At 36.8% G+C, this 27,543-nt stretch overlaps 1 protein-coding gene across 1 annotated transcript in view; it reads left to right on the top strand.

Annotated features, from left to right (window-relative positions):
* Window positions 1–27,543, top strand: part of DOCK2 (dedicator of cytokinesis 2) — a 188,001-nt gene that overhangs the window by 130,968 nt on the left and 29,490 nt on the right. Inside the window, exons 30-34 of the mRNA XM_074155774.1 lie at window positions 4,658–4,736; window positions 15,742–15,842; window positions 15,933–15,991; window positions 19,002–19,150; window positions 26,588–26,673. Coding sequence (XP_074011875.1) covers window positions 4,658–4,736; window positions 15,742–15,842; window positions 15,933–15,991; window positions 19,002–19,150; window positions 26,588–26,673 — 474 coding nt within the window. The remainder of the gene's footprint in view (window positions 1–4,657; window positions 4,737–15,741; window positions 15,843–15,932; window positions 15,992–19,001; window positions 19,151–26,587; window positions 26,674–27,543) is intronic.

Below are 27,543 nucleotides of genomic sequence, written 5' to 3'. Positions count from 1 at the left end.
AAAATAACTTGAAGTTCCAGATCTATATTTTAGGTTTATCATCTATTTGCACATCAAAAGGAAGGGCACTGTGCAGACCTATTTTACTGTTAAAAAGACAGTAATCATCTTCTAAGGAATAGCCTTGAAATCCTACTTCAATTAACAACATGTTGTTTATGAATACAAAATAGTTTCTTTGCTCCACCCCAGTCCCTCTGTTTTATTTTCTTTGAGAGAGAATTGATTTGAAATCAAATTTTTATCTTAGGATGACTTATAAATTTTCAGCTTTATTGGTATTAAGTTATTTATATATGTTCCTTACAGTACTGTTCTGTCCCTATTTAGAACATACATCTAAGTATTTGAAACTAAGTACAGTACAGTTGCACAGGATTCTATCCATTCGGCTTTCAAGCCAAAATTTCGAAGAAATTTCTCTGATAATACAATGAGGCAAAGCAGGAGCAGCAGGAAATTTAGAATGGTACAGGAGACGGCAGCAGTTGAACCATGGCCATTTTGTTGCTGTCCTAAATCAAACCCTTGCCTTTTTATATGCAGATTAAGTCCAGAGATTTTGACCTTCGAAGATCATCCATGAATCTTCAGGCCCAAGAGATTGGTATGAACAGTAAATTTGAAACATCAGCCCCCATAAACTCAGGAAATATCATGGGAATTATTGTGGGTAAATGAATTTCAACAGTTTTAGATCACAGTTATTTAAACTGATGAGAAATTAATTCCATATTAAGTAGCTACAGTAAAATTAACATAAACACCTGAAAGAACATATTTGTAGCCCTTTGTGATGATTAAAATTAAGGGAAAATGTGACAAGCAGAGAAGGTTAAACAGAAAAAACACCTAATGACATGATCTGTGTGGGAAATGAAGACCCTGTCCTTTGGTCAGGCTTGATCAGTGTAAACTTGCAAAGCAAAACTGAGCAGCAAGCCCCAGGTTCAGAGAAGGTGAGCTCCAGGGATCTGCTGTAGAAGCAAGGGAAATTAAGTTATGTCACACTGTGATGAGATAATCCCTCTCAGTAATTTTTCTCAACAACTTCTTCTGAAATCAGACAGTACCTTTGGTGTTTTTCTGGGCTGTTCAGGGCACACATTTTACCATCTCTTTTCTAGCTGTATCTTCTCCATTGTGTCAGTTATAATTAGTAACTGATGTTATGAATAATCAAGTAAGGAATGACTTCTCCAATCAAATGACTTCAACTCTCTCCTCTTGGAGCAGTGTTTAGTTCTTTAAATAGGAATATGCTCTTAGTGATAATTAAAATCATATTTTCTCTTGTTTCATCAAAATCTCAAAGTGTTTTATAAGTATCTGTTTATCAATTAACTAGCCACAACATTCTTGTGGCTAGTTAATTAATAGCCCTTCTTGGCGAAAGGAGAGACTGGGGTATATAGAAATGCAGTCACTGAGGTAGGACAGTATGGCATTGGCAGGAGCCAGGAATAGAATTCAAACCTACTGCCTAAGTGACTTCCAATGACAGAAATAGATACACCCTTTAGGCAAAACACAAGTGCATGAAAATATTTGGAACTTGACAGGCTGGAAGTATTGCATGCTTCCTGCAAATGTGTCATTCCAGTGTGTTAGATAAAAATATCTGTGAGAATGAACAGGATGTTCACAGAAGATAGCTTACATATAACTATATTGTATAGAATCCTGTAAATATTTTAAATATTATCATTATTTTTTACTGGACATTAAGTACCTCACTGTTTCTCAAGTGTCCTTGGGGCTTTTTACGTATGGCTAACGTTAAACCACAAGCTTTTTACAAAAAATTTAAAATATGACACACAAGAAATATGTCCATATTACTAAATAGATTTGGACTAATAAACTTCATGCGTGTTTAAGTTATGATTCGTTCTAATGTATCTTGCACGATATTTCTGTGCTAAAAGACAAAGTGTCTTAAAGTGCAGGGGTTTCTTAATGTAAGACAGATTATCAGCACCTTACCGGATCCTGCCCAAACGGATATTTAGGTGACAAGTTTCACCAGGTGTTGGAGTAGTGTGAATACACAGAAGTTGGGAAATTTTAAAGAAAGTCTCAAAAATGGAGGATGCCTCCTTTTACCCCAACAAAAGCCTTTCTGAGGGAAGGAAAATGCTACTCTGAGCAGCTGGAGCTAAAGAACTTGATTACGTGAGTCGGCAAGAAATACATACTTTGTAAATCATAGGAGAATCTAGAGCAATATAGTTGTACAGAAAAGACATGATGTTAAAAAGGCCTTGACCCAAAGCTTGTACTCGGCAGAGTAATGGGGATGCTGACGGACAGAACAACATGTGGTGGCTGATTCTGCCTCGCTGGGTATTTTTTTTTTTGTGCTGTCTAAAGTAGACCATTCTTTTTAGAATCTCTCTCTCTTTTTTTTTTTTTTTTTTTTTTTCCCCAAATCTTAAACTCTTTGTGTCAGACATCAGGCAGTTTTGTAGAGATAAATGCACCCTTGTGAGTGAAGCGTTAGGGAAGAATGTGTTTATTTCCTTGTGGGGCAGCTTGTAGAAGAAATCACATTTTCCAGAGTAAGAGTTGATCGCATAAAAGGCAGAAAAGAGAGTATAACAGCCTGTTCAGAGAAACAGAGGCCAGAACTGCACTGGGTACAGGGCAGCTCTGTGACCATACAGAGGTGCTTTAGGAGAGTGGTGATTACAGAAGAATAGTGCAGGGGTGGAAAGAAAATATTCTTTAGGTTTTCACAAAGAATTTTTTTCCTCGTGGAAAACCATAATCGTAACAAAGAATTTCAGTATAGCCAGTGAAGTCAGTGCCCTAATGAAGCAGTGCGCTCCTTTGGACTATTGCTTAGTGGTTAAATAGGGTTACCCATCATAAGCCTGCCAAAAGCTGAACTTTTGCTTTACCTCCCTCATTAAGAAACTGAATTTAGCCCTTGCAAATATTTTTTTTTTTTTTTTTTTTGGGTGATGAGGCTAAAATTCATTTCGCTGACTATTCTGTTTCTGGTAGTGGCTCATAGAGGGCTGCCGAGGAAACAGTATAACAGCAGAGCTGGGAAGAAGTACCACCATTCGATGTGTTCTCCCAGCCTCCAGTGAGCGATGCCATTTAGTAGTCCTCCCTTCGTTTTTGTCTGTGATGTGTCTAATCACTTTGGAGCCAGTATAAAAGTCAGGCATTCCCAGCATCCTGTAGATATGAGTTGCATAGCTAAGCAAGACTAGCATAAAAACTCTCTCTTGCTTATTTTGAATGCATGTTCTGATTTTGTTCGTTTCTCTCCAATGCTTGTATGAGAAACAGTAAAGAGAAAGTCTCTCACCACCGTGGTAGTTTTGATTTTATAGATTCTACCATATCCATCAGCCATGTGGCACCCCCTGACTAAAGAACCCAGGTCTCAGGCACAACCCGTTAAATGTGTTGGATCACTGCTTTGCCACATTTATTTGCTTGTTTTCTTCTCTCTTTTTTCTTTTTGTATTTGTTTATATTTTTGAGATGAGAGACCAGAACACCACACAGAATCCCAACACAAGGAGACACCATGCCTTTGACAGTAACATATGGATATCCTGTGATCTCTTAATGTTTGCTAATAATTTTAATTATCGAATTACTGCTTTTTCTGATGCTACTAAACATGAAGATGGTGGGGGTTTTGTGGACCTGTCTGTTGTAACTAATAGATCTTTTTCCTGATTGGTAATAGTTAGTTGACACTCAGTTGTTGTATCTGAACAGTTAGGATTGTTTTTCCCTTGTGTTCACCTCTTTCAGGTTGCAGTGTTTGCCCTCAGTTTTTTCCCATAGAAATATTTCAGCTTAAAACGTTTAAAAATTTTACCTATGAAGTAAAGGAAAATGAATCACTTGTTTTCAGGCTGTAGATCGAATGAAACTGAATTATTTAAGTAAACTTTATAAATATTTGGAGATACAATTGATTTTTGTTTTACAAATGTGCTGAAAAGTTAGAAAGAAATTAGCTTTAGAAATGTGACAATCTTGTTGCATCAATGAGTATAAACAGGTGCTGCTTTTCAAGCTAGAGGGGATAATGTTCACATTCTTCCTCTTGGAAGAAATAACTGTATATTAATTCAACTTCAAATGTGTTTTTATAATCAACCTGAGGAGGAAGATGAGCAGAGGCTTCATTCTCCCCTCCCCACCTGTGAGAAAACAGAAAAGCTGCACGTAGTATCTTTGAATTGGAAAAATGCAGTGGCAGCTCCTAAGTAATAATGTAAGTACAGGAAGCCTTTCAGCTGCCAACCCCAGGAGGAGGCAATAACACTCTTGGAAGTGATTCAGTTTTGTCACATAGAAGGTACAATTGTTTTTGAAAGAATTGTTCTCTTTGTTTTCTCAAGAATGCAATGCAGTGTGCAGCAGAGAAAAAAAAATTATATTGTCTCAATTTTTCAATGGACATAAGAAACTTTTGAGCAATTGTGTGTTTAAATGTTTTTTATGTATAACAGACTATAAATACCATGTCATTGCACAGACTCATCTGTTATGTTCACATATGTGTGAACTTTCCTTCTAGTGTGTTCAGCGTTTAAATGTGTTGCCATCAACATCACACGTGGTTGGAATAGATTCCCAAAGATTACATTCATTTACCTGTGTCATTGCTTTTCTTTTTTAGGGTGTTCTTGAGAGCTATCAACAAATTTGCAGAGACAATGAACCAGAAATTTCTGGAGAATATGAATTTTGAGGTCCAAGTAAGTATTTAGACTTTTTTAGCTGAGTGGAGGTAGTACGTGCAGGTAGGATCATTCTGGGCTGTCAGAGCCCCTTCTGGTACTTTTTGTCAGTATGAAAATGCCTGTTGATTTGAGTGTGGCAGGATTAGGGTGTCTTCGATACGACATGAAAATCATGCTTTGATTATGTATGATAAAGCAGTAAACAGTGTTTTGTGCTGTGATTCTCTCAGAACTGGCAAACAAACTCTCTTTTTTTTTTTTTTTTTTGCCAGCCGAGCGCATTCAGAAAGGCAATCTTTGATGTAGTGCACATAGCCTGTACAGTGTCACTCCTGTGTATGTAGGGCAGAAAGAGCTTAACTTTGTTTGATTCCTGGAGTATTTAGCACTTAGAATTTTATTTTTAACTTTTAGTCTTCCCTGATATTATTTATTTATTTATTTTCCTTTATTTTTAGTAGTTCGTTATGAAATAATTTAAATTTCATGTCCTTTTTTTTTGGAGTTTGCTCTATAGCATTCTTTCTAACTTAACTTTTTGGACATGCATTTTACCATGTGTTTGGCTTTGGATAAAAATGCAAATGTCTATACTTTTCACATTCACTAAATTGTCATTAAAATGTAAATACAGTTTTAGAATCAGGATTTGTCACAAAATGCTGCCTGGTTAAGGTGAGTGTTGCGAAGTACAGTATGAAAAATTCTTCTATTTTACTCTTTATTTTAACTGCAGTTAAGAGTAAATGTTTTAAGCTCAAAAATGCTTCCTGATACCAAAAATCTGATCTTTTCATGAGATAATACATTATTGACCCTAACCACGAAGTACAGAGACAGTTCAGGCCTCTGCCTTCTTGATTTCTTGAGGTTTATATTTTATGGTTGATCTTGCAACTTGCAGTCTCTCTTAAGTGATTCTGCCCTACTGCACGTGAACTTTTTAGGCTTACTTTGCAAAAAACTGTTTGGATATTGGTCTCTTGGTCCTTAACATAAAATCCCTCGGTCACGTACAGCTACAGAGCAGTCATGTACATGATTACACAGGAAGAGTTTAAAAGACACTAGTAAAAGGAAAAGTAAAACATCCAGTTCATCCTAAGTTACAGTGGCCTCCAAGTATCAAATGTAGAGCTTTTTCCTCATTTACTTAATTAAAAAAGTTGTACCATCAAAAGGAGTGACTTCACAAATGTGTATATCTATAATGTTAATTAAGATTTTTGAATCCTAGGGAAAGATGTTTCATCTGACAAACTTCAGATTTCTTTTTAGTAAACATTTCTGCTGGAAACTCTCAAATCCTTCACATATTTAATATATAACATCTCTTAGGCTATTGCAACTGATTAATGACCAATTTGTAACTTACAATTTCTAGAACACTTGACTATTTTTACTGCACGATGTGTCAGTAGTTTTTAAAAGCAAATAAAATAGGTCTGGTGAACATTAGTATGTGTAGGCTGCTGAAACCACGCAAACTACTATAAAGACTGTATCTGTCAAAATGCTGTTAAGTTGTACACTTCAAATGTACACCTCTTTCAAATGGTAAAGCAGCAGTTTAAACCTGGAACTTTTATTTCAAATAAGTTTCCTGTGGCAATTCTGTGCATTCCAGCGTGTTATCAACCAACCGGGCTTGTAGTTCATCGCTGAACCTTGTAGTTCAAGGGAATGTGTTAATGCTTGCTCTTTTATTCATGACTTGTCAAATACCTGGAGGCTTTGAATAAGCGAAACAACATTATAGTAAATAAGTAGTTCCATCTAAAGACTTGTAGTACTCTTGTAGTTTTCACAAGAGACTTAAAAGTACAAGTCAGGGACATACCTTGCTTTTCTTCCCTGAATAAGAGCTATGAAAACCTTCTAACAGTACCCTAAATATACCTATTAAAAAAGCTGCTTCTGGACTATGGAAGATCTTAATAATGCAAAGCATATTTTCTAATTTTTGTAATAAAAAAAAACCCAAAAACTTTATTTCCCACTATTATCTATATATATTCAGATCATTGATAACTGAAGGTTTAAATGTTTTGAAGGTTCTGTTACTGTTTTTCATATTTACATTTTTTGAAAAAAACCAAAACCTATAAATCAGAGTCTTGCAACTACTCAGACTGTGAAAACTTGAATATAGAGAAGCACTTAAAACTAAAAAGGTTATTAACTGAAATGAGAAACTTGAGAGGTCCTTTAGTGAACCTTCTTCATTTGCTGAGGATCAACTTGATCCAAATATTTTCTAACAAGAATTTTGCCTGACTGTTCTAGAGCCTTTTATGGTAAGAGATTAGTCGGTACTTTCCCTGGGTACTGTATTATCCTTAAAGTTACAAAATTTTCTTAAAATGCTCTGAAGCACTGAGGCATCATGGACAGGAACAAAGAGTGGAAATAGTAAAGGAGGAGTAACTTCAACACATTTTTCTAATAAAGAATTTGTCTTTTGAAGTCTTAGCTTAAATCTTCCTACTCTGCAGTGTAAATCCACGTCCTTGTTCTGTCCTTTCTGGCTGAAGGTTTGGGCCTGGAGGTGTAATTTTTCATGTGGATTGCACTTACGTGAATGGTTGGTTCTCCAACAGCGTGAATACCAAAGTCATTTGCTATAGTCCAGGAAGGTTTTTCTGCAGCACTAAAAAATGAGCAAAGAGAGAGAGAATATATTTTTTTATATCAATACACCTTGGCTGTAAGCAAACGTGAGCAGTGCTTAACTTTAAATAAGAAACTTCTATACTGTGCAAATAGCTCACTTCACAGTTTCAGCCTCTGGGGCTGTTATTCTTTTTAGATTTAATATTTGGTTTTCTTCAGTTGTTTTGGAGTATTTTTAGATATTAAACAAACAGGCAATCCCTCTTTGTGCAGCTGTTGCAGTGCTTGTATGTTTTTATTTTAGCAATTAATGTACCAACAGGCTAATAGCATAAAGGACCTTTTTTTTAGCAGGTGCTTTGCAAAAAACCCTTTTCATGACACTTCCGTTATTATTTATCCATTGCTGCATTGTTAGGCTTTTTGGATACAGAATAGTGATGAGAAACTAAAGCAAAACTTTGAGATGCAGGTTCCTTCAAAGGGGAGCAAATCTTTGGGATCTCTTTGAGGTGTCTGTATTTAAAAGAAATCTAGGAGTTTTAGAGAAACATTTGCTTTAATGAAAATAAGCAATACATTCATGTTCCGTAGGGAATGTGGTCATTGCCAAAAACCATACAATAAGTCTGCAGGTGGAAACAAAAGCTGGTATGTTGTTTCTTTAGTATTCACTTCATACTGTTTGATAATAAATATTACAGTGCAAGAAAACTCTCAGTGGGGTAAAATGGGCAATTGATGAATGGTTAATGTTGTTGAGATGCATTCAAAACTTTGACCCAATTTGGAATCTCTCTATGTAGCTATATTTGTGTTTTTATTTGTATGCATCTAGAAAAATTATTTATTGGGACAGAAAACTTGCTTTTGCTGTTTCGATTTGGGAGCTACAGGCTGATAACCATGTGGCCCGTGTATTCCCATAGCCAGCCCCACAGAGAAGGGCAGCCGCGGAGTTCCCACCTCCACGTTGGCCAGGTCCCTCAGTTACCACAGGAGGAGCCGAGCATGCAGGAGAAAGAGCCCCAGTACACACCACTAGGTCTCTTCTGACTGTCAGTGGGCTGAATATTGATTACAGTAAATCTAAGATGTACTTCCTAACACCAGAATTGAGGCAGTGGCATCCCATGGAGTGCAGCTTAACCTCAACTCTTTGCTTTGGGCTCTTTCTTCAAATTTTAGACAAAAAATATGATCTTGAAATGTCCTTCTGCTGACAGAGATTTTAGTGAGCTCGATTGATGTGTTTTACAAATAATGTCCAGCTGTTTCACTTGCTATGAATAAGTAATTGGAGTTGTGCATTTAAATTTAATGTAACTTTTGAAAGATGCTGTATGCCTGTGTTCCATAAGTGACTACTGCAGATCTAAATCTGAAGGAAATTATTGCATATAGAGTTTCTGTGAAACAAATGGGTTTACATTAAAAAAAAAAAAAAAAAAAAGAAAAGAAAATAAAAAGCCCAAAACAAGAACTGTTTATTGAAGGGTCAGTGATTTAGTACACAGCAGCCTTCAGGCAATCCAGTCTCCTGGCAGGGGTATGGAGACTGCTGATTTCTGGTTTCAAAGTAAAAGGCATGAGTGAAGTTCAGGTCGCTACTAAATATATGCAGCAAGAACAATGTCTCAAGAATTTGGAAGCTAAACCAGAGACAACTGTTCTAATATTCATGATTAAGGGTAATTTAAACTACAGAAATGTAATATATTGGGATGGGGAAAATAAAGATGCATATTGGTGAAGATTTACAAAAAAAAAGAAGTGTTACATCTCCAAATTCTTTATTAACAAGTGAATGATTTATACTGCTTGTAGGAGGTGTTTTCAAATCTGATTATTAGTAAATAGTTGAAGAAAAGTCTTAATTTAAAAAATGGTTTTAAAAAGGCAATTTAAAGCACAGCGAGGTAGATTTCAGGATTTTTTTACTTGGCTGAGTGATTGCATGACAACATACAGCAGACCAAGCTAACCAAACAAAGTAAGTAAACTTTGAAGTAATCGAGCAACTAAAAAAGGGTAGTTTAAATCTAGACAAAGGAATGAAGACATTTTTGCTACTCTGTTGAAGCTGGTTAAAGGGAGAAAAAAGGGTTCCTGGCCTTTTTCTTGTTTCCAAAGCAAAATTGCTTTTCTGACTCGTTATGTGGTACAGGCAGAAGGGAAAGAAGTGGCATCATTTAGGACCTGTGAAAGGATGTGGTTCATCTGATGAACAGTGGTTACAATCTTTAAGTTTAAAACGATGCATTAATTTAAAGCCATAGGTTCAATGACGAAGAGAAATAGCAAAATGGTGCACAGCACAGTGGTGATGTGCTGTTACATTTTCTGCCTTAATATGTAATAAGTTTGGTCACTGAGTCCATTTACGTTGAGAGCCCTTTTTAAGTTCCAGTGCTTTGACGTGGAGATTGTTGTTGCAGTGGTCAGGCAGGAAGGACCAGAGCTGCTGTTTGGGTTGAGAATCATTATTCTTAGAGGGAATTAAAGTCACTTGATGCCTGAGGTTATATGCCTGCTGGGTGAGGAGGTGGTTTTCTATGGGTTGGGGTTTTTTTTTGAGTTTGGCGTGCGGCGTTTACATGCTGGATGTATTCAGATGTACGTCAGTCGCTCTGAGAACACAAGATGCAATTAGAGACTGCACACAGCAGGTATTCTGCAGTGCCATACTACAGCAAAACCTAGAACAGTAAAGAAAGGACTAGCTAAAAGGCATTTGTGACAGAGAATTTACTACTGTGCTGATAAGACAAAACAGGTCCAGAGCAAATAATTTTACAAGAGAGAAGGGAGTGAATTTTCATCAAGTGATTGACCAAAAATAAACCATGAAGCGAAAATGAACAAGGGCTCACAATATTCATGATACCTTAAGCTTGTGAATGCATACGGTGCAAACAGGGAAAGAGCCCTGCATAATGCATTAATGTATATGCTTCGGTGCTGAAAGTAAACTGGAACATGAGAATTGAATACACAGAAATTTGGAGTTTCAGTAGAAATTAATGGAATAGGTAAAAAACTTCAGTATTTAGCAGTTCATATTCTATTGCTGTCTCTTTATCTGAAATAGGTTATTGACTTGTATTTATGTTAGACAGAAACGCGGTGGTGTATTGAAACAGATTATCTGAAAGGCTTGGAAATATTTCTCACATAAAGATTCTAAAGAATGGATTCAAGAGCCATCTGTCTGAAGCAGTTTAGCAGATCTTGCCGCGGGGTATGGAGCTGCATTAGCTGACTCTCAGCCTTCCTTCCAGATATATGTTCTGTCTTTACAGCTAGAAAAAGTTCACTGAAGTGTAAATCATGTCATTGAAGGTTTGTAACTGGGGAATGTATGATAGTTTAAGAATTTTTATTCAGAATGAGCACATTAAGATAGTTGGTGGTATACAAGAAAATACAAAAAAAAAGTTAGGAAAGCAGGTCTGAGGTTAGACTTTTTTCTGAAGACCATGATGAAGGGTGGGGTGGTGTAGGGCCAGCTCGGTTTCATTACCACCTTCCATCAGTAAAGAGAATTTTGCTTTGGGAATACAGCCGTTGCAGGTGATTTCAGATGTGTTCAACATATAATTTTAAAGGAGATTGCAACGTTGCCAGTCATGCTATTTTGTGTCACATAACAATTTTTTAAGGGTTTGCCAATTTGAAATGCGGAGATCAGGCAGCCCGTCCAGATGGCTGCTGTGCAGCTGGGCTTTTGCAGGACAGACACAGCGATCACAGAGTTTCTGGTTTGGAAGATACAATGCTATTGATTCCTGTTCCTTCCTGCCCTTCCCCTCTGCTAGCAGGGCAGTAAAAAGGATCACATTTCTACATCTGTACTGTTATAGCAATTATATTTTCATGTTAACTGTCTATATTCCTGCCACAGAATTTTATTATAAAAGGTATAGTCTATATTCCATTATAACATAACTATGACTTAAAAGAAAATGCTTATTTTTCATGTTTTTCCTACCTTTCTTGCATACACTAGGCACCATTAATAACTCATCAGTAATGAAATGTATTTTAGCATCACAAACGGAATTGCACAACTTATTTTTTAAATCTTTGGTTAGAAACCCCAAAATCAGAAGCTTCACTGCGTTACAAATATACAGGGAAAAATACGCACCATATTGTGCAAAAATATATCTGTGGTAGGGATAGACATTGTAGGAGATGCCATGAGGTGGCTGATGCAGAAGTAGATGATAGGTAATGCAACCCTTAAAAAATGTAGCTAGCTGTATTAACCGTACTAGCAATATTAGAAGTGTTACATTTTTATATATTATATATAGTACTGTGCATTTGGAAATATTAAACTTGAGAGTTTAAAGTTCATCTTTGATCCTTCTACTGACCTATAGCTGAGTCTTCCTAGAGTGACCTGTGGTAAGTAATTGATTTTTTTGATGTTCATCTTCAAATTTCTTTGGACTTTGGACTCATTGCTCAGAATGGAAAGAAATACACAGGGTAGAAATTCTGGAAAACTTTTCATACATGACAGTAATTGTTACTGGATTTAGTGCCTTATTTCAGAGGTTTGGGATTTTTTTCCAACATGGGAATGGTGGATGTCTGGAGTAGAAACTGTTTGCAAGTATTTTTCTTGAGTTGCATCACTAAACAATCAGCACGTGACAAAAGCAAGGAGAGAATGGGGTTATGGCATGAAAATCTTTAAAGTTAAAAATTAATAAAACAAACTTTTGTTGGTTTATATAATGTGCTATGTTTCTTCAAAGCTTCTGCAGACTTACTTTCATTAACCTGAATATTTTCTACCTTTGTTCTGTCCTTTTGAAGTACATAACCAACGCAAAGACTTTTGGCAGAGGTCTCAAATGATTTTCATAATTCTATACTTTGAGATGTTTAATATTCTCTCTTTCACCTCAGAGAAAACATTCTGCCTGTCATGGGCCGGTCTGCGTACTGGAGGAGTAAGCCCTAAATATTGTGCTTGTAACTTCCAGAATTTATGAATGAGTTGTAACTCTGAAAATTGTATTTGTTAAGACTCCACTTAAACAGAATGTAGTGCCTACTTTACTAATTTTTTAATGTTTATCAGGTGGGGAATTATTCACATTCAACTTATGCCTCTGTTTAGCAATTTGTATTTTTCTAGTGTGTTATTCTAAAAGACAATGCAGAATGATTTTCGTGAATGTTGGTTTGGAATTTTAAGCCTGCTTGATGCAGCCGTGTGTGCTCTCTTTGTGATGGAATTTCAGTATCTGTGGTTGATCCAATTAAGCCATTTAATTAAAACACAAGTTGCTGTTCATTTGTTTTAAATTGTTTGAACTGAAAAGTAGTAAAATACTCACAAAAATAGTAAAAAAAATAGATGTTTCTTTTAAATTATTTAGTTTTAAGTGATGAAGAAATGTAAAATCATCACATATTGAGAATGTCCTATAGCCTACAATTCAATAGATCATTTCTTATAAACCTTCTTTAAAGGTTCACAAAAGTTATTTGTGGCTGACCTCGCTCTGTAGCTGTGGTAACTACATAGTTCGCAATTACGCATACACACAGAAAGTTTCTAAGTGCCATTTTTCTACAAAATCGCAGGAATGAACCCAGTATCTATCTGGAATGCGTTCTATCTGCTGGTGTCAGTGGGCCGAGCTGGCTTTCACCATGGTATTTCAAGAAAAAAACCAAAACTGTCATCTTGTCTGTTTTATGAAATGCTGGAGTACAGTTAGTATCTGCAATAATTTGTCAGAATTCAAATGTCTTCCAAAGACTTCATGTTTATCCTGCATTGTCAAAAAGAATTGGGCAAAGATGCCTGTAGGAAACGCCAGCGGGTGAAAGGCAGGGGTGTATGAAGGAGGCGGGAGCAGTGCTTACTTTTGGTAGTTGTCCTGCAAACTCATCCAGACCTCCTCTTCTTTGTGAGAAGGTAGGAAATTTCTTACTGAATTACTTCCACATTTTCCAATATGGGAGCTGTCACATTTTCTAGGGGGAAGCCATCTTGTGTTTTCTGGAAAAAAAATGGAATGAGAGATACTTTTCTTTTGCGTTCCCTTAGCCCTCCCAGCCTGGGTGGCTCCACGCTGCTCTGCCAGTTCCATCGCCATGTATTGAAGTACCACAACACACGGAGCAGCCTGTTCTCTTGCTGTCAGATGCTGCCTCTCAGTGGGAGTTCGCAATGAATAATTGACAGCTAATTACAGAGAAGGTCCCCTCTCAGCTCTAGCTTTGTCTCCCAGCGCTCCATCCCTGGGTGACAGCTCAGCACTGGAGCTCATGTCAACAAGCAGTAAAAGCTGAGTGTCCTGCACATCGGAGCACGAGAGCTCTTGTCCTTTCCTGTCACCGCTGCTTCACTCAGCCCTGCCACATCCTGGGTAACTGCATCCTCAAATGCACAGCTTCTCATAATGTTGTTGTGGGCCTATGAGAAAATAAACCAGGTCTCACAAGCATGTTTTTTTGCATTTTCAAATTTTTTTCCATCAGCTTTTGCCATTTTTTACTTTTGAGAGACTTCTTTGCCTCACAGGGTTTTAAAGTTAGTTTTGGTACTTGAAAGCTTGCAAGTCTTTAACTTGAATGTGCTATTGAAATGCAAAGGAACGTGTCTTTTCGGCCATCCATGGGGTCGAATGGAAATGTATTTTATAAATAACGATATTGAGTCTTTAGAGTGTGTTTCTGACAAAGGTGGCATTTGAACTTTGAATTAAGTGAATAAATAGACCATTAACTGTAGTAATAAGTCTTCGTTTTTCTTCCCATAATCTAGAATGATATGAGAAATTTTCCATTTTACTGGTGTAATTGACATATGCAAAGTACATTCCCTACACACCAATAAATACAGCTTCTCAAGGGACTGAAAACTCTAAATTGGTCAAATTAATCTTTCTTTGATAAGGGGGGAAAAAAGGTCTTTCAGGGCATAAATAACATCTATCCTGGGGAAAAATGCCCTGAATTAGTATGTACTATTAGTACTGTCAAAAATTAGATATGAAAGTAATTCAAATGTTTGTATTAAGGGGGGAAAAAGCTTCAGCCTTACTAGTGCTCATGTTCAAATGCGGTTTTTAATAAGGCTGTGATTGGTTTGGGGGAATTCAGAGCATCTTTGAAGGGTGTAATATGTAAGAAATAAACAGCTGTCTCCAGTGAAATGCTGCTTGAGTCTGTGTCTGCACCAGGGATAACTCTGCTCTCTGGACTGGCAATACCTGAAGACAGGACCAGCCCTCCTAAGGGTGTTTAAACCAGCAAGTCTGCTAACGAGGGCTTTGCTTCGGCCTCTAAGGGAGTTAAAAATTGAATGCGGGATCATCACATTATAGAGGACGTTTGAGGATTTTACTTATTGTAGGAAATGTCTGCATTTTTGTGTGTTGGTATCTATTTTTCCTGGTTATTTGTGTACAAGAGAGTTTTCCAGGTTATAAAGGACAGAGGTCACTGAAGTTTTTGATGAAACATTGTACTTCTTGGCTATTTAATGTGGGTTCCCAGCTTAAGGTTGTATTTCACCATTCAAAATTAAGAGCTCTGTAATAACGATGTATGTTTTGTTTCCATCCTTTAAATTCCCACTGAATACATTCATTATTGCCTTTCTACTGATACCTACTACCCATATTTTTAGATGCAGCTACATTTTAAAAAGAAGCAACTAAATCCATTGCTGACTGCTTGGAAGCTTCTGAAAATAGTATTTACTTCCTTGAATTGTATTTCCTAGTGAGATTTCTTTTTTCCCTTTCCTTCTCTAGCATGTGAGAGAAGGACTTGATTTTGATTGTCTGGAGAACAAGTAATTTGCTTGCAGAAACAAGGGGTTGTGCACTGGAAACATAAGGGGGTTTCTTCTAGTTCCAGTACATAACTCGGTACTAATTATTTAGAGATGTATTTTGCCCTTGTTTCATGTCAAGAGCTCTTAACAAAATCTATTGGAATTTCACACAAATCGTTGAATTAGAATCCAAAGAGAAGACAGTAGATCCTTTTGAAGTAGTTCTCGATTGGAGTGTAATTACATTGGGTGCCTTTAGCTCCAGGTTGTTAAGATTCACTGGCATGTAATGTATTTCACTGGTCCTGCTTCATGGTTTAATCTTGTTACCTAATGAATCTCGTATGAATCTTTCTTAGCAGTATTTATTCAGCTGCTGTGTCTTAAGAGCAAATGTGTAGTAGTGGTTATTAAAATTCATCTTTCTTGCTTTTCTGCTAATAGTATAATATTAATGATGTACATCTTTGCATAATATAAAAATCTCATGTCGCCGCATCATTTGGTTTCATAAATTATTAAGCATTATGCATAGTTTAATATTATTCCTGCTTTTCTCAAAACTATTATAATTTCCTTATATTCAATTTACAGCTGTGGAACAATTACTTTCATTTGGCTGTGGCTTTTATTACCCAAGATTCACTGCAGCTCGAAAACTTTTCCCATGCAAAGTACAACAAAATCCAGAACAAGTAAGCAAAAATGTATACTTAGCTTATGTTTTTAATTTTGTAGTAAAATGATGATAAAGATAATGATACCTTTCATATATTTTTTTCTAGATATGGAGATATGAGATGTTTAATTGGCTTTGCTATCCGTGACATGTGGTACAAACTTGGTGAGTAGGCAAATCAACTTAATTGCAGCTGAACCCATAGCATATTGCTTGTTTCATTGAAAAATAACTAACATGAATTGCTTTTGGAAGTATTTCTGCTATTTGAACTTAAAATATGTATTCACTCCTGTGATTAAGCTTGGAACTGACATGAGATACTGTTTGAAATAAAAATACTGCCTATTTTTTATTTCTGAGAGAGCTCACAACCTTCTCTCAGATTTCAAAGATGGTTGAAATCAGAAGATTTCAGAAACCTTATTTTGCTGAAATTGAGAACCATATACATTTTCTCTGAGAAGGTTACTGCTCAGTCTGAATCTACAGTGCCAGAAATTAGTAGGCTCACATCTGGAATCTGTTTGGATTAAAATTCCAAAATGTTTTTACATGTATTATACAGCCGTGTTCTGCTGCTCCTTTGAGAGTTCGTAACAGAGGAAACAATGTATTGTTCTATGAAAATATGTATTATAGAGGTTTTTTGAAATACACAATGAAGACAATTATGATGATACCTATGATCATACTATGAAATGCAAGCTGAATGTCTAATTTCAGCAGTTAATCATGAGAAGAGTAAATTTCATCAGTTTATTAAGAGAAAGAGGAGAGAGAAAAAGGCTTTTACAACCCTCATGTCTGTTAAGATCTCTTGACCACAAACCAGTTCTGGTCTTTCGTTCCTCTGTGCCACTTCAATGGAGTGCTGAGCCTAAGATAAGAGTGCTTTTCCCTCTTTCCTGAGGTCCTCATTGTTCTGACTCAGCTAAAATGCAGGAAATTTCATCCAGGAAAACTTCATAGAATCATAGAATGGTTAGAGTTGGAAGCGACCTTAAAGATCATTGAGTTCCAACCCCCCTGCCATGGGCAGGGACACCTCCCACCAGAGCAGGTTGCTCAAAGCCCCATCCAGCCTGGCCTTAAACACTTCCAGGGATGGGGCATCCACAACTACCCTGGGCAACCTGTTCCAGTGCTTCACCACCCTCACAGGAAAGAATTTCTTCCTAATATCTAATCTAAATCTCTCCTCTTCCAGTTTAAAACCATTACCCCTTGTCCTGTCCCTACATTTCCTGACAAACTTGTGTAATCTCTATGTATCAGAAGTTTATATTTAAGAATGGTGTGGAATCTTCTCAGTGCCTGTAATAGAAAAGCACTTTTTTTCCCAGTAGTATCAATATTTTTTGCCTGTAATTAAAATTTTATCCAAAATATACCTACACTATGCAAAATCTGAAGATACTTGGATAAAACTTGAAGAAAAAAGGACCACCTTCGTGCATACAAGGCAAGATTTAAAGTGATTGGCTGGAAGTGAATGGGAAAGGAGAATTTATTCTGAACTAAATACCAAGTAGTCATAAGCAGAATATGAAGAACATTAAGAACGTAACTGTGTAACTACTCAATTTCTTATCTCAGGGACTTGTGAGGCAAATTAACGCTGTGCAGATGAACCAGGCTTTTATGTTCAGTTCATTCTGTATGTGAGTCGATTGAGGAATTTTTGATTTAAATTTTTTGGCAAAGTTTTTTTTTTTCAACTAGACACTGCAGGAAAGTTTCTGGTGATAGAAGGATGTTATTTTTCTTTCTGTGGGCTGATGAAGTCTCCAGTTCATGATTTGTACCAAATAGGCAATAACCCAATAGTTAAGCTATTTTGTAGAATATTGAAGATGGTTTTTGTGATCGATTTTGAAGATGAACTTGAGCCTTAGCTTCTCTGATGCGGGAAAGGAAAGGTCCATCTTCCTTTTCTCTTGCAATGAATGTTTTGTTACTTACGCAAAAATTCCAGCAAGGCATTTTCAAGATATATCGACAAAAAAAAAATCTTTTGAAAGCCCTGATAGGTTAAAAAGTACAAAATTATTCAGAAATTTTTACCAGAATGGAATGTCCAGTGGGAGAGGGTCAGTGTTATCACTGAAGGACAGCTCTTCAGTCTTGAGCATGGAGTAAGTTTGCAGCTTATTCCATACAAAAATCAAGATGCAGAATTGGTGTGGATGGTGCATTGTACGCTTTCCTCTTCCATATAGTCTGCTGGTTTATTCATAAATACAGTGTAGTGCAGGACACGCCTCTCTCTCCCTGATAGACCACATTTGTTGCAAATAAATGGTCTCTCAAAATGGGGACATTTTCTTTTCTTGGTTGGGGTGGCATCGCCTGCTGTGGAGGCAAAAGGAATTCCATGATTCTCCGTTTAGCGTGTTCCCATTCTGCTGCTTACCTTCCATCTCACCTCTGAGTTGCTCCAGTAAGTTCTGCAGTGCCTGAACCTCTGACACAGCAGTGTTGCAGGGTAAAACAAGCCATGGAGAGGCCAGAACATCACCATGTGTTATTACACAAGGAAGCCAACTATTATTTTCAAAACACACTGAAAGGGATTGAACTATGTAGAATCTTTGTTTTATCTTGGAAAATTTTTGTGAAGCGCTTCTATTAGGACATGTGACATTTTTTTATGATCTCTATTAAACATTCTAGTCTAGGAGTTGTGCAGATGGGGTTTCTGTTACTGCTTGCAATGTTTGATGCATTGGTTGGTTTGATTTATTGCTTGCAATGTTTGATGTTATTCAGAACTGAAAGCAAGTAATGGTTTTCTCCTTGATAAGCTGGAAAGGTTACACCATGTGGCATATCCATGTGGCGTTCTCCTAGTGATAGAATTTGGGGGATTCTTAGGTTTTTTTATTACTCCAGGTATTCAAAAGGAGATGTCGGAAACTGAGATGTTCACTGAAAATGTCAGCTAAGCTGGTACACGTGTTTCTGGCTCTGAATTCTGGCATCTTAGAATGAGACTGTATCCATTAACCTGCTTTCAGCTTTTGAGAAGGAATGGAGATGAGCGACTTAAGTTTTAAGACTTTACCGACATAGGTGGTTTAAAACACTGCTGGAAACGATTGCATGGCCTAAATGTTTCCCTAAACATTTTTTTTTTTTCCTCTCAAATACCCAATTTGCATTTCTGTTTCAGGCCAGAATAAAATTTGCTTTATTCCGGGGATGGTTGGACCCATCTTGGAAATGACTCTTATTCCAGAAGTTGAACTACGAAAAGCTACAATCCCAATTTTCTTTGACATGATGCTGTGTGAATATCAAAGGACGGGAGAATTCAGAAAGGTAATTAAAACCACTCTGCGTGAGAATTCATTAAAATATCATGTGGTCAGTTTCTTTCTGGTAAATATTTGTTGTGTGTGGGCTCTTCTGCTTACAGGAAGTAAAATCCAAAATGTTAAGAACAAAAGGAAGGCTTTCCAGGGTGATTTAGTGAGTGTAGGCTCTCCAGAGTGATTTATTTGGACTTAATTAAAACTTCCTTCACAATGGCAGCAATAATGTGCTGGAATCAGCACCCAGAGAGGTTGCAGGGTCTTTATCAAAACTTTCAAAATTCTACTGAAGAAGGTCCTGAGCATCAAGACATGATATCCATGTCAGCCCTCGGTTAAGTAGGAGGTAGAATTAAATGACTTCTAGGGGTCCTTTCTAATCTAAGTTTTTCATGATACTCCTTCCTTGGGACATAGATATTGATAAGACGAAACTTCCAATTTTTAATACCAAATATCTGACAGAAGTAGCAGTGGATAGTTAATACTATAACAGATTTCTCAAGAAACTCTGAACTTTTCTAAATATTTATGGTGAGAAAAATAACCCCTGTGAATAACTGACTTTGCAAAAATATTTTCTACAGTAATTTTGAAAAGAAAAAGGATTTTTAAGTCATAAGTATTGAATATTTTTGACTGATGGAATAGAACTAGGGATGGTGGGATGGGATAGGACAGTTGGGAATGTAATCTCACTCTCCTGCCGCTGCTTGCTGTGCCTGCCTGGGTAGTGAGGATCTGCCAGGTCCTTTCCTGGCTGTCTCCTGTTCTCTGGAAGCTGTTTGGGCATGCACTTCCCTTACTTGGTGTTTGCACACTGCCTTTCACGGGAAGTTTTACATTGGACATTCAGGCTTTGTAGTTACACAAATCAATTCAGAACAATCTGTGTCATGGGAAGTGGCAAACAAAAAGCCGTAATTTTAGACATTCATAGGAAAATAAATATACATATGTCACTGATACACCCAGCTATGTTTAATACTTTAAATCACGTGGGGCATTTCTGTGTTAACTAAGTGTGGAACAAACAGGCAGATGGAATTTCTGTTTTGGTCTATATTCCACAGTGCAAAAAGCTTTTGGTTCAAGGCCAAGAATAAAAACCACTTTCCTTCTGTGCATCTGTTCCCTCTGTGTCCTAATATTAGTCTTCAAATGTTTTCCTGCTCTTGACTTATACTTCCTCTCTTGGGACAGATGCACAGATCCGTACAGACCAAAAAATCCTCAAAACTCATCAGTCATATGGACTGATTAAGAACATCGGCTTAGGAGCCTGGAAGATGCCAGACACTTAGGTGACCCTTAAATCACTTCTTATGCTAATATAAATAAGTTTCAGGTGATATTTTTTCAGTCCTGAGGAACAAGGACATTCATTTTATTGTAGCTTAAAAATAAGAGGTAATTTTTATCAGATGGCACTATTTCATAATTGAGCAGTTGATTCTCATTGGATTCTAATGTTCTGCTTCAGAAATTGTGATCATTTACTGATCGAGAATTGTGGGTTTTATTCTCTCCTTTCCTATGGACAAGGTGATTAAGATAAATTTCTTAAATTTCTTGCATCTGTAAGTTTGGCAATTATGGTAAGTTTTAAAAAATATATATTTTAAAGGAAGGGCACATTAAGTTTTATTACTTAAAATTGTTACCATCTTAATTTTAAAAGGCAAAGAAATTATATAAATGGAAAATTATTTAATACACAGACATGTAAACTCTAGCTTTTGCCAGTGGACAATTTTCATATACAGATTGGCATTTAGTATTATAAAGGCTATTTTCTTAAAGCTTTACTATAAAATTTTGAGACTCATAACAAGTTATTTCAAGACTGCCTTAAGCACTCAGGAGCCTAGCTTCACATTCAATTAAAACATCCTTTTCCTGAACTGTAAAAATAAATAATTTATTTCTAACCTAATCCTTTCTAATAAGAGAGAGGAAAAAAGCAGAAACAGAGACATCGTCACTGGTTGCATCTGTACTGGCACTGGAACTAGAGCTTGTCTGGTATCTGTCACATAATTTAATAAACTTCACCAAAAAAGACTGATTTAGTTAACGTGATGTGGTGCTGTGCCACCCATCTGGGTGGCAGCGCTCTGATCTGGGTGGACACACGTGTTATGTTCCTGCTGGCTCAGAAATGTGTCCTGCTTTATGTACACGATAGATGTGTGATAAGGACATGAAGTTATTTAAATTTATCAAACAGGAATTTTATTTTATTTTATTTAGCTATTATTAGGAATTCAACTCATCCCAGAGAAAAGAAAACTCCACCTCTGGTTATCTCAAGAATGACATTCTATACCTATATATTGGGTGGAATGGAATGGAGTATCTACGTAGGTGTATGGCACACTACGGCATTTTCTTCATGATCCTTCACTTGACTTTGTTCATGTAACTTCCACTCACCCAGAAGAAATGTTATAAAAACTTGTAATTTTAACTCTAATGGAAGATGTAGGGAGGAAGTCATTAATATCTACTAATTGTAGCCATCAAGGCTCTGTCTGCCATTATCTCGGAGTGCTAGGAATCTTAGAAACGCAATTTGTCTAATCTCCATTCAGTGTCTGTGGATAGAATTAGTCCTCCAAATATATCCCCGCTGCTTCCCATACAAAGGGAAGTTTGTTGCCTCTCTGTTGGACATGCGATGTTAAAAGAATCCTATCCTCCAAATGTTGGTCACCCATCTTTCCTTGAAGGGAAGACTTCCCAAAGCAAGGCATGTTGTCAAGCAATCTAGTAATATTTGTTCTAACTGAGAATTTGAGACCAGAAGCTGGAAAAAGACTTACTTAAAAATTAAAAAAAAAAAAAAAAGGAAAAAAAAAAAAAGAAAAAAAAGAGATTAGCTCTTTGCAGAATAAATGAAAATACTGAGATAAATGTGGATTCAAGTTACATTAAGGATTTAACTTGGCTTAGGAAAGATTAATTCATCTGTGTTTATATTTTTGCTCAAATAAGGCATTCTGTTTGAGTTCGGTATTTTCAATTCAGTGTCTCTCATTGGTTCCAGCAACTGCTGAAGCCATCTGGGGACGTTTTCTCTATTCGCTTTCTTTCCTGACTCTTGCTGGTCTGCGTCAGAAAATCGTGCTGACCGATGGCGTGTTCTCGGGCTTACACAGCTACTACTTGGGTTAGAGGATAGAGATTTATTCTTAGTCAACCTACCGGAGTCTTGTATCTTTCTGAGCTACCAGCTGTAAAAGGTTTCTGATTGAGTGGATATTGGTGTTCTCAGCAAGCTCCTCTGGTGCAAGTGATTTATCATTGCTGTAAATACCCGTATTTCTTGCTCTCAGTTCTTGAAATTTTATTATGCGTAAGGATTTCAGGAGGATGTGAGGTCACCCTGGCAGCAGACACCAAGTTTGGACGGCTTGGTGCTTCAGACAGATCCATCTATAAAAAATGGAGATGTTTTATGCTCTGGTATTGAAGTGTGTTCATGGATGTGGAGATTTCTTGGAGCTATTAGATAGAACAGCAGGTGGTTTTGAAGCCAAATTGGTGCCAATGGCAATTAGGCACACTCTGTTTAAATTAGAAGAGAAATACCCTTTCCAGGGCTTCATTTTGGCACAGACACATTAAAACTTTATTCTATATTTCTGCCAACTTTTTTATTTTGGTTCAAGGAACTGTGGTTTTTTGTGGTTTTTTTTAGCTTTTTGAGAAACTGCTTAGGAAGAGTTTTTTTGTTCAGATCCAGCATCTGTGAAATTATTGCCTCTTAGAGAAGTAATCAATTCTCTACCTGCTGAATAAGTACTAGGAAGGATTTAAGAGGTGGATGATTTTTAACTGGTGCTTGACTTGCTCTTTATTCACAGATTTCTGTCTTACTCCCGTAAGTCCAAAGACTTCAGCTCTAGAAGATGACTGAATTGGATGCTTTTGTTTAATATTGCCTTGTCTTGAAACTGCCATGTACTTGTTACCCACGTTACTAATACACATATATACACTAATACACATGCTACTTACACAGAGAAATGAATTCTGAGCCCTTTAAACTTCTTCTTTAGCCTCAAACAGCCAGAGCAGTGGGGTTATTTCTGTTTCTCTATATTTCAATGATAGCTCTTGATCTTTATCTTTAGGGGAAGAACTATTTTGTTATATGTACCTTTGGGCTTGGCTTCTTCAGCTCAGAGCTGAACTTTCTCATGAGGATATACTTACATATGGAAAAATATCTTGCATTGCAGTTATCTGCAGTTATTACCGCCTATAAAATACTATAGTAATTCCTTCTACCGTGAAAGGCTTCCAGTTCTCTGACGGGATAATTTGGATCCCAGTCTGCCAAAGCTCTCAATTACACAGAAGCATTTCAAGGAGAAAACAGAATTATTCATACACTGAAAGTTGTGTGGAAAAAACCCCCACCCATTAACATTGTCTGTGTTAGTACGGTAGTGAATTCTCTGTCATTTTTATGGTGCTTTTAGTAATTATATCTAGGTAAAGTGACAGAGCTTTACTTCAATATAGATCTCCTAGGTTTTTAATGCTTTCTCTGTGTCTTTTGATGGGTTAATGGCTTGTCTAGAACCTTGTGGTAGATTTTCCCCACCTCTTTGAAAATACTACACCAAGGTTTCTTTTCTTTGAAGGTAGGTCTTTCTAGGATACAAATTTTTCGTTAGCACCTGGAAAAGTCTGATTTAGGCTTGCTTCCTGCTTTTCTTAAATGTCTTACCTGCAGGCTCCTGCAGGCTCCTCTCACCAGCATGCGGGCTCGCTCTTGGAGCATGAGCAATCCTTCATTTCTAGTGTGGCTCCAGCTGAGTCACAGGGCAAGGGAACAAACACAAGCAAGTGGGCTTTCCTTTCTGCTGCTTCCCCACGCTGAGGTAACCATGTGAAACATTCAGTACTTGTGTGAACTATTAGAAACAGAAAATGAATATAAGTTTTGCCGCACCTGAGTAACTTATTCATGTGATATTTAGAGATTTTTAGTAGAAATGTTGGGGTGAGGGGATTGAGCCATGTTATGGCTGCATAAAGATGACATCGACAGCCACATTAGAGCAGTTTTAAAAAAGCTTTGGCATGAAAAACTTGTAATTCTCTAACTGTGCAGATTCCTTACAAATCTATATCAAGCTGTTTTCTCATATGATGATATCTGAACATGATACGATTGGTTGGATGAAAACAAAGAATGGTTATAGCTGCTCTAAGGTTCTGAGATTCGTATCTCGCACATCCTCTCAGTGGACATTTGGAAATGAAGCGGCAGCTTAGGGAAGGGCTTGTCCAGGCTGTCAGCAGCGCTAAAAGCCCAGACTCTGAATCAAGGTGCTGAACCTTGGAATGCTGTTATAAATTCTAGGCTTTTCATATAACACTCCAAAAAGAGATGTCAAAGAATGAGGAATCAAAGAAAATTCTCAGGCACGAGGCTTAGAAGCGCTGAAGGTATTGAGGAAAGGCTGAGCACAGAGCAAGGTCACACTGGCTTAGGTGACTGGAGAATGGAAAGTATTCCCAGTGCTGTCAGAGCAGGGGACTGGTTAATAGAAGAACTGCTCTGCCTTGCAGGGGATGTCCAGTGGTGTTTTGCTTAGAGTTGTGCTGAATTCCTAGCCTGCGGGTGCAAAAAGATACCAGCTTCTTCACAACATAATATTTGAAGCTTGGGAAAAATTATGCTAATGGACTGGCTGCCTTTTACTGATTTATTTATTTATTTTACATCTTAAAACTTGCAGCATTTTAATATTAATATTTATTGCTGCTAAGCTTATTGAATTACATTATTTTATACCATGCAATAATTTTGTATTACATAAATTTTAATTAGTTTTCTGTTTTCCAAGACTGAAATAACCATTTAGGTTGTTTTAAAACACTTTATTTTTTGAACACTTTTGTTTTTTAAACACTTTCACATCATGTCTGAACAACAACAATAGGCTAGTACACCCAGTAATTTGGTTCAAAATGCCTTGGTCTACACTGGATGATATTAACAGGGGTATATTTTCCTTGGAACCCTCTCCCTGTAAATTTCCAACTGAAAGTTGGAAGGTTTTATAAGTTAATTATTCATAAGTTAATTAATCATAAGTTAATTTTTCTTTCTTTTTTTTTTTTTTTTTTTAATTCTCCACTGGTATTTTTCAGTTAATAACAACAAAAAAAACCCACAAAAACCTAACTTATCTTTTATATTTCTGTTACAAGTATAATACATAAATACCAATGATATGAGGACATTTTTTGAACCTGCAAATCTTAATGCTTTAAAGCGGTTGGAGTGTGGGAGGAAGAAAAAAAACCTAAACAAACCACATGCATTTATTAGTTTCCAGGTTTTAATTTCCCAGACCTGAAAGCAGTCTGCATAGTAGATGGTAAAGGCATCGCTAACTAATTGCAAATTCTGATCTAACCATGTTAGATTGGGTTAACCCTTTTAAAGTCACAAAGCAGTTTTTTGTGTATAATGTATTGCAAAGGCTTTGAAATGACAAGTTACAATTGTGTATTTATATTGCAATAACACAATAACATTTTAAAAAGGCTTTATATAATTAAGGTACAGTCCTGCAAAGTGCTGGGTTAGAATCTAATCCAACCTGTGCTTCCATTTTGTGAAGAGGTAACGGGATATTACTGGGGTCTGTTACCTAGAAATTCTCCAGAGGTGTTGCTGGAGTTTATTACACTTTAAAGACGTCCGGCTATTGTCAGTGACAATTTGCATGCATATCTGTGACAACAATGTCGCCGGTTAGCGTTAGTTTCCCAGATAACTTTTTCTTTACCTCTGTGACAAACTTTGAAAATAGGTTTTGTCTTTTTCTGGCTATTGTGAGGTATTGTTCCCTTGCTTACTTACATAAAACTACCTGGAGATACAGGGTGCAACAGGAACAGTGAGTAAATACTAAAGACAAGCATCTTCAGCTCCAAATGAAGGGGTGTCATAACTGCAAAGTGAAAGTGAAAAAATTATACAGTACAGAGGAAAGAATTGTGTTAAACAAAAACAGCAAACAAGCTATTTTTGTAGTTAATATGTCACTGTTTTTTAATTAGGGTCTAGATAGACCTAACAAATAGCAATTAAATAAGGTATTGCATACTGTGGGATTGTTCCTATTTTCTCTGAGTGAAAGTCATTCTACTTACTCTGAAATCTTGCATTTCAACCCACAGATGTTCCGTGCAAACCCATAATACAGCTGCTGTGCACCTGTTCCCTCACGTTATTTTATCAGTTTGTACTAAGAATTAGGTATCTGGAGAGAGTCAGATGTGCGTTATTCAACTGGAATATATTCAAGCATTTAAGCCTTGAGAATATGTGATATAACTGTACAAAGATACTCTTTTGATGCCATATTGCAATGTGTTTGACTCAGTGTTTTGATTGTTCTTTCTTTATTAGTTTGAAAATGAGATCATTTTGAAGTTGGACCATGAGGTGGAAGGCGGACGAGGGGATGAACACTACATGCAGTTGTTTGAGTCCATGTAAGTACTGCATGAGAATAAATGCTTTCAGGATGTGGGTTTATCTTACTGTTCCCACTCCTCAAGTTGGTAACCTCAGTTAAAAATAAAATAGAATCTTAGCAGCTTTTTTTAAGAAAGGACTGGCTATAGCATATTGTTTCAGGAAACCTGGTTTATTTGTAGTTTTGCTCATTGAAACTATTTTCATGGTTGATTTTCAATATTTTGTGCTCCAGCTAAATTATAACCTGCATTTCTGTATCCAGTTTTCAAGCCAAGATAATTAAATATTCACCCTACTTTTTGCTCCTTCCCCATTTTTCTTTATAATCTTTCTTGGTTTTATTTCACACTAATAAGAAGAAGGTATTTTAAAATATCTTACTTGCTTTTCCCAATGCCTAGATTGGACTCCAAGAGATTATTCTCTGAATTTAGATAAAGCGACTATCCGGGAATGAGAATATTGCAAAGTGCTACAGTTGAATAAAAATATTTCTGTGTTTCTAACAATCCCAAAACCTGATATAGCATCTCCTCCTCTTCTTGGCCGCCCACATTCAGTTTTATTCTCAGATTTACTGGCTGTGTCTCCACTCGTGGCAGGTTGTGTGTGTGTGATGTTTTGGGCAGTGGTGGAATCCCTGTCCCTGCCTCTGAGAATCTGTTCCTCGCTCTGTGCCTTAGGCTGGAACAGTGAGAAACCCCATCGCTCATCAGACACTTTCTCAACCATCGATAACCTGATAGTTATTCAGCATAAAAATGCTGTAGCACTTTGGCTACATGACAAAATTGATACAGGCTTTGTGACATTTGAGCGTGTCTGTTTACTTTCTCAAAGCCTGCTGCCTTGTATATATTGTGGTTTTGTGTAGGGGGTAACAA

This window comes from Numenius arquata, chromosome 11 (genome assembly GCF_964106895.1).
Source record: "Numenius arquata chromosome 11, bNumArq3.hap1.1, whole genome shotgun sequence".
In the NCBI taxonomy this organism is placed as follows: domain Eukaryota; kingdom Metazoa; phylum Chordata; class Aves; order Charadriiformes; family Scolopacidae; genus Numenius; species Numenius arquata.
The sequence above is the reverse complement of the archived record's forward strand: the minus strand, read 5'-3'. Positions and strand labels throughout refer to the sequence as shown.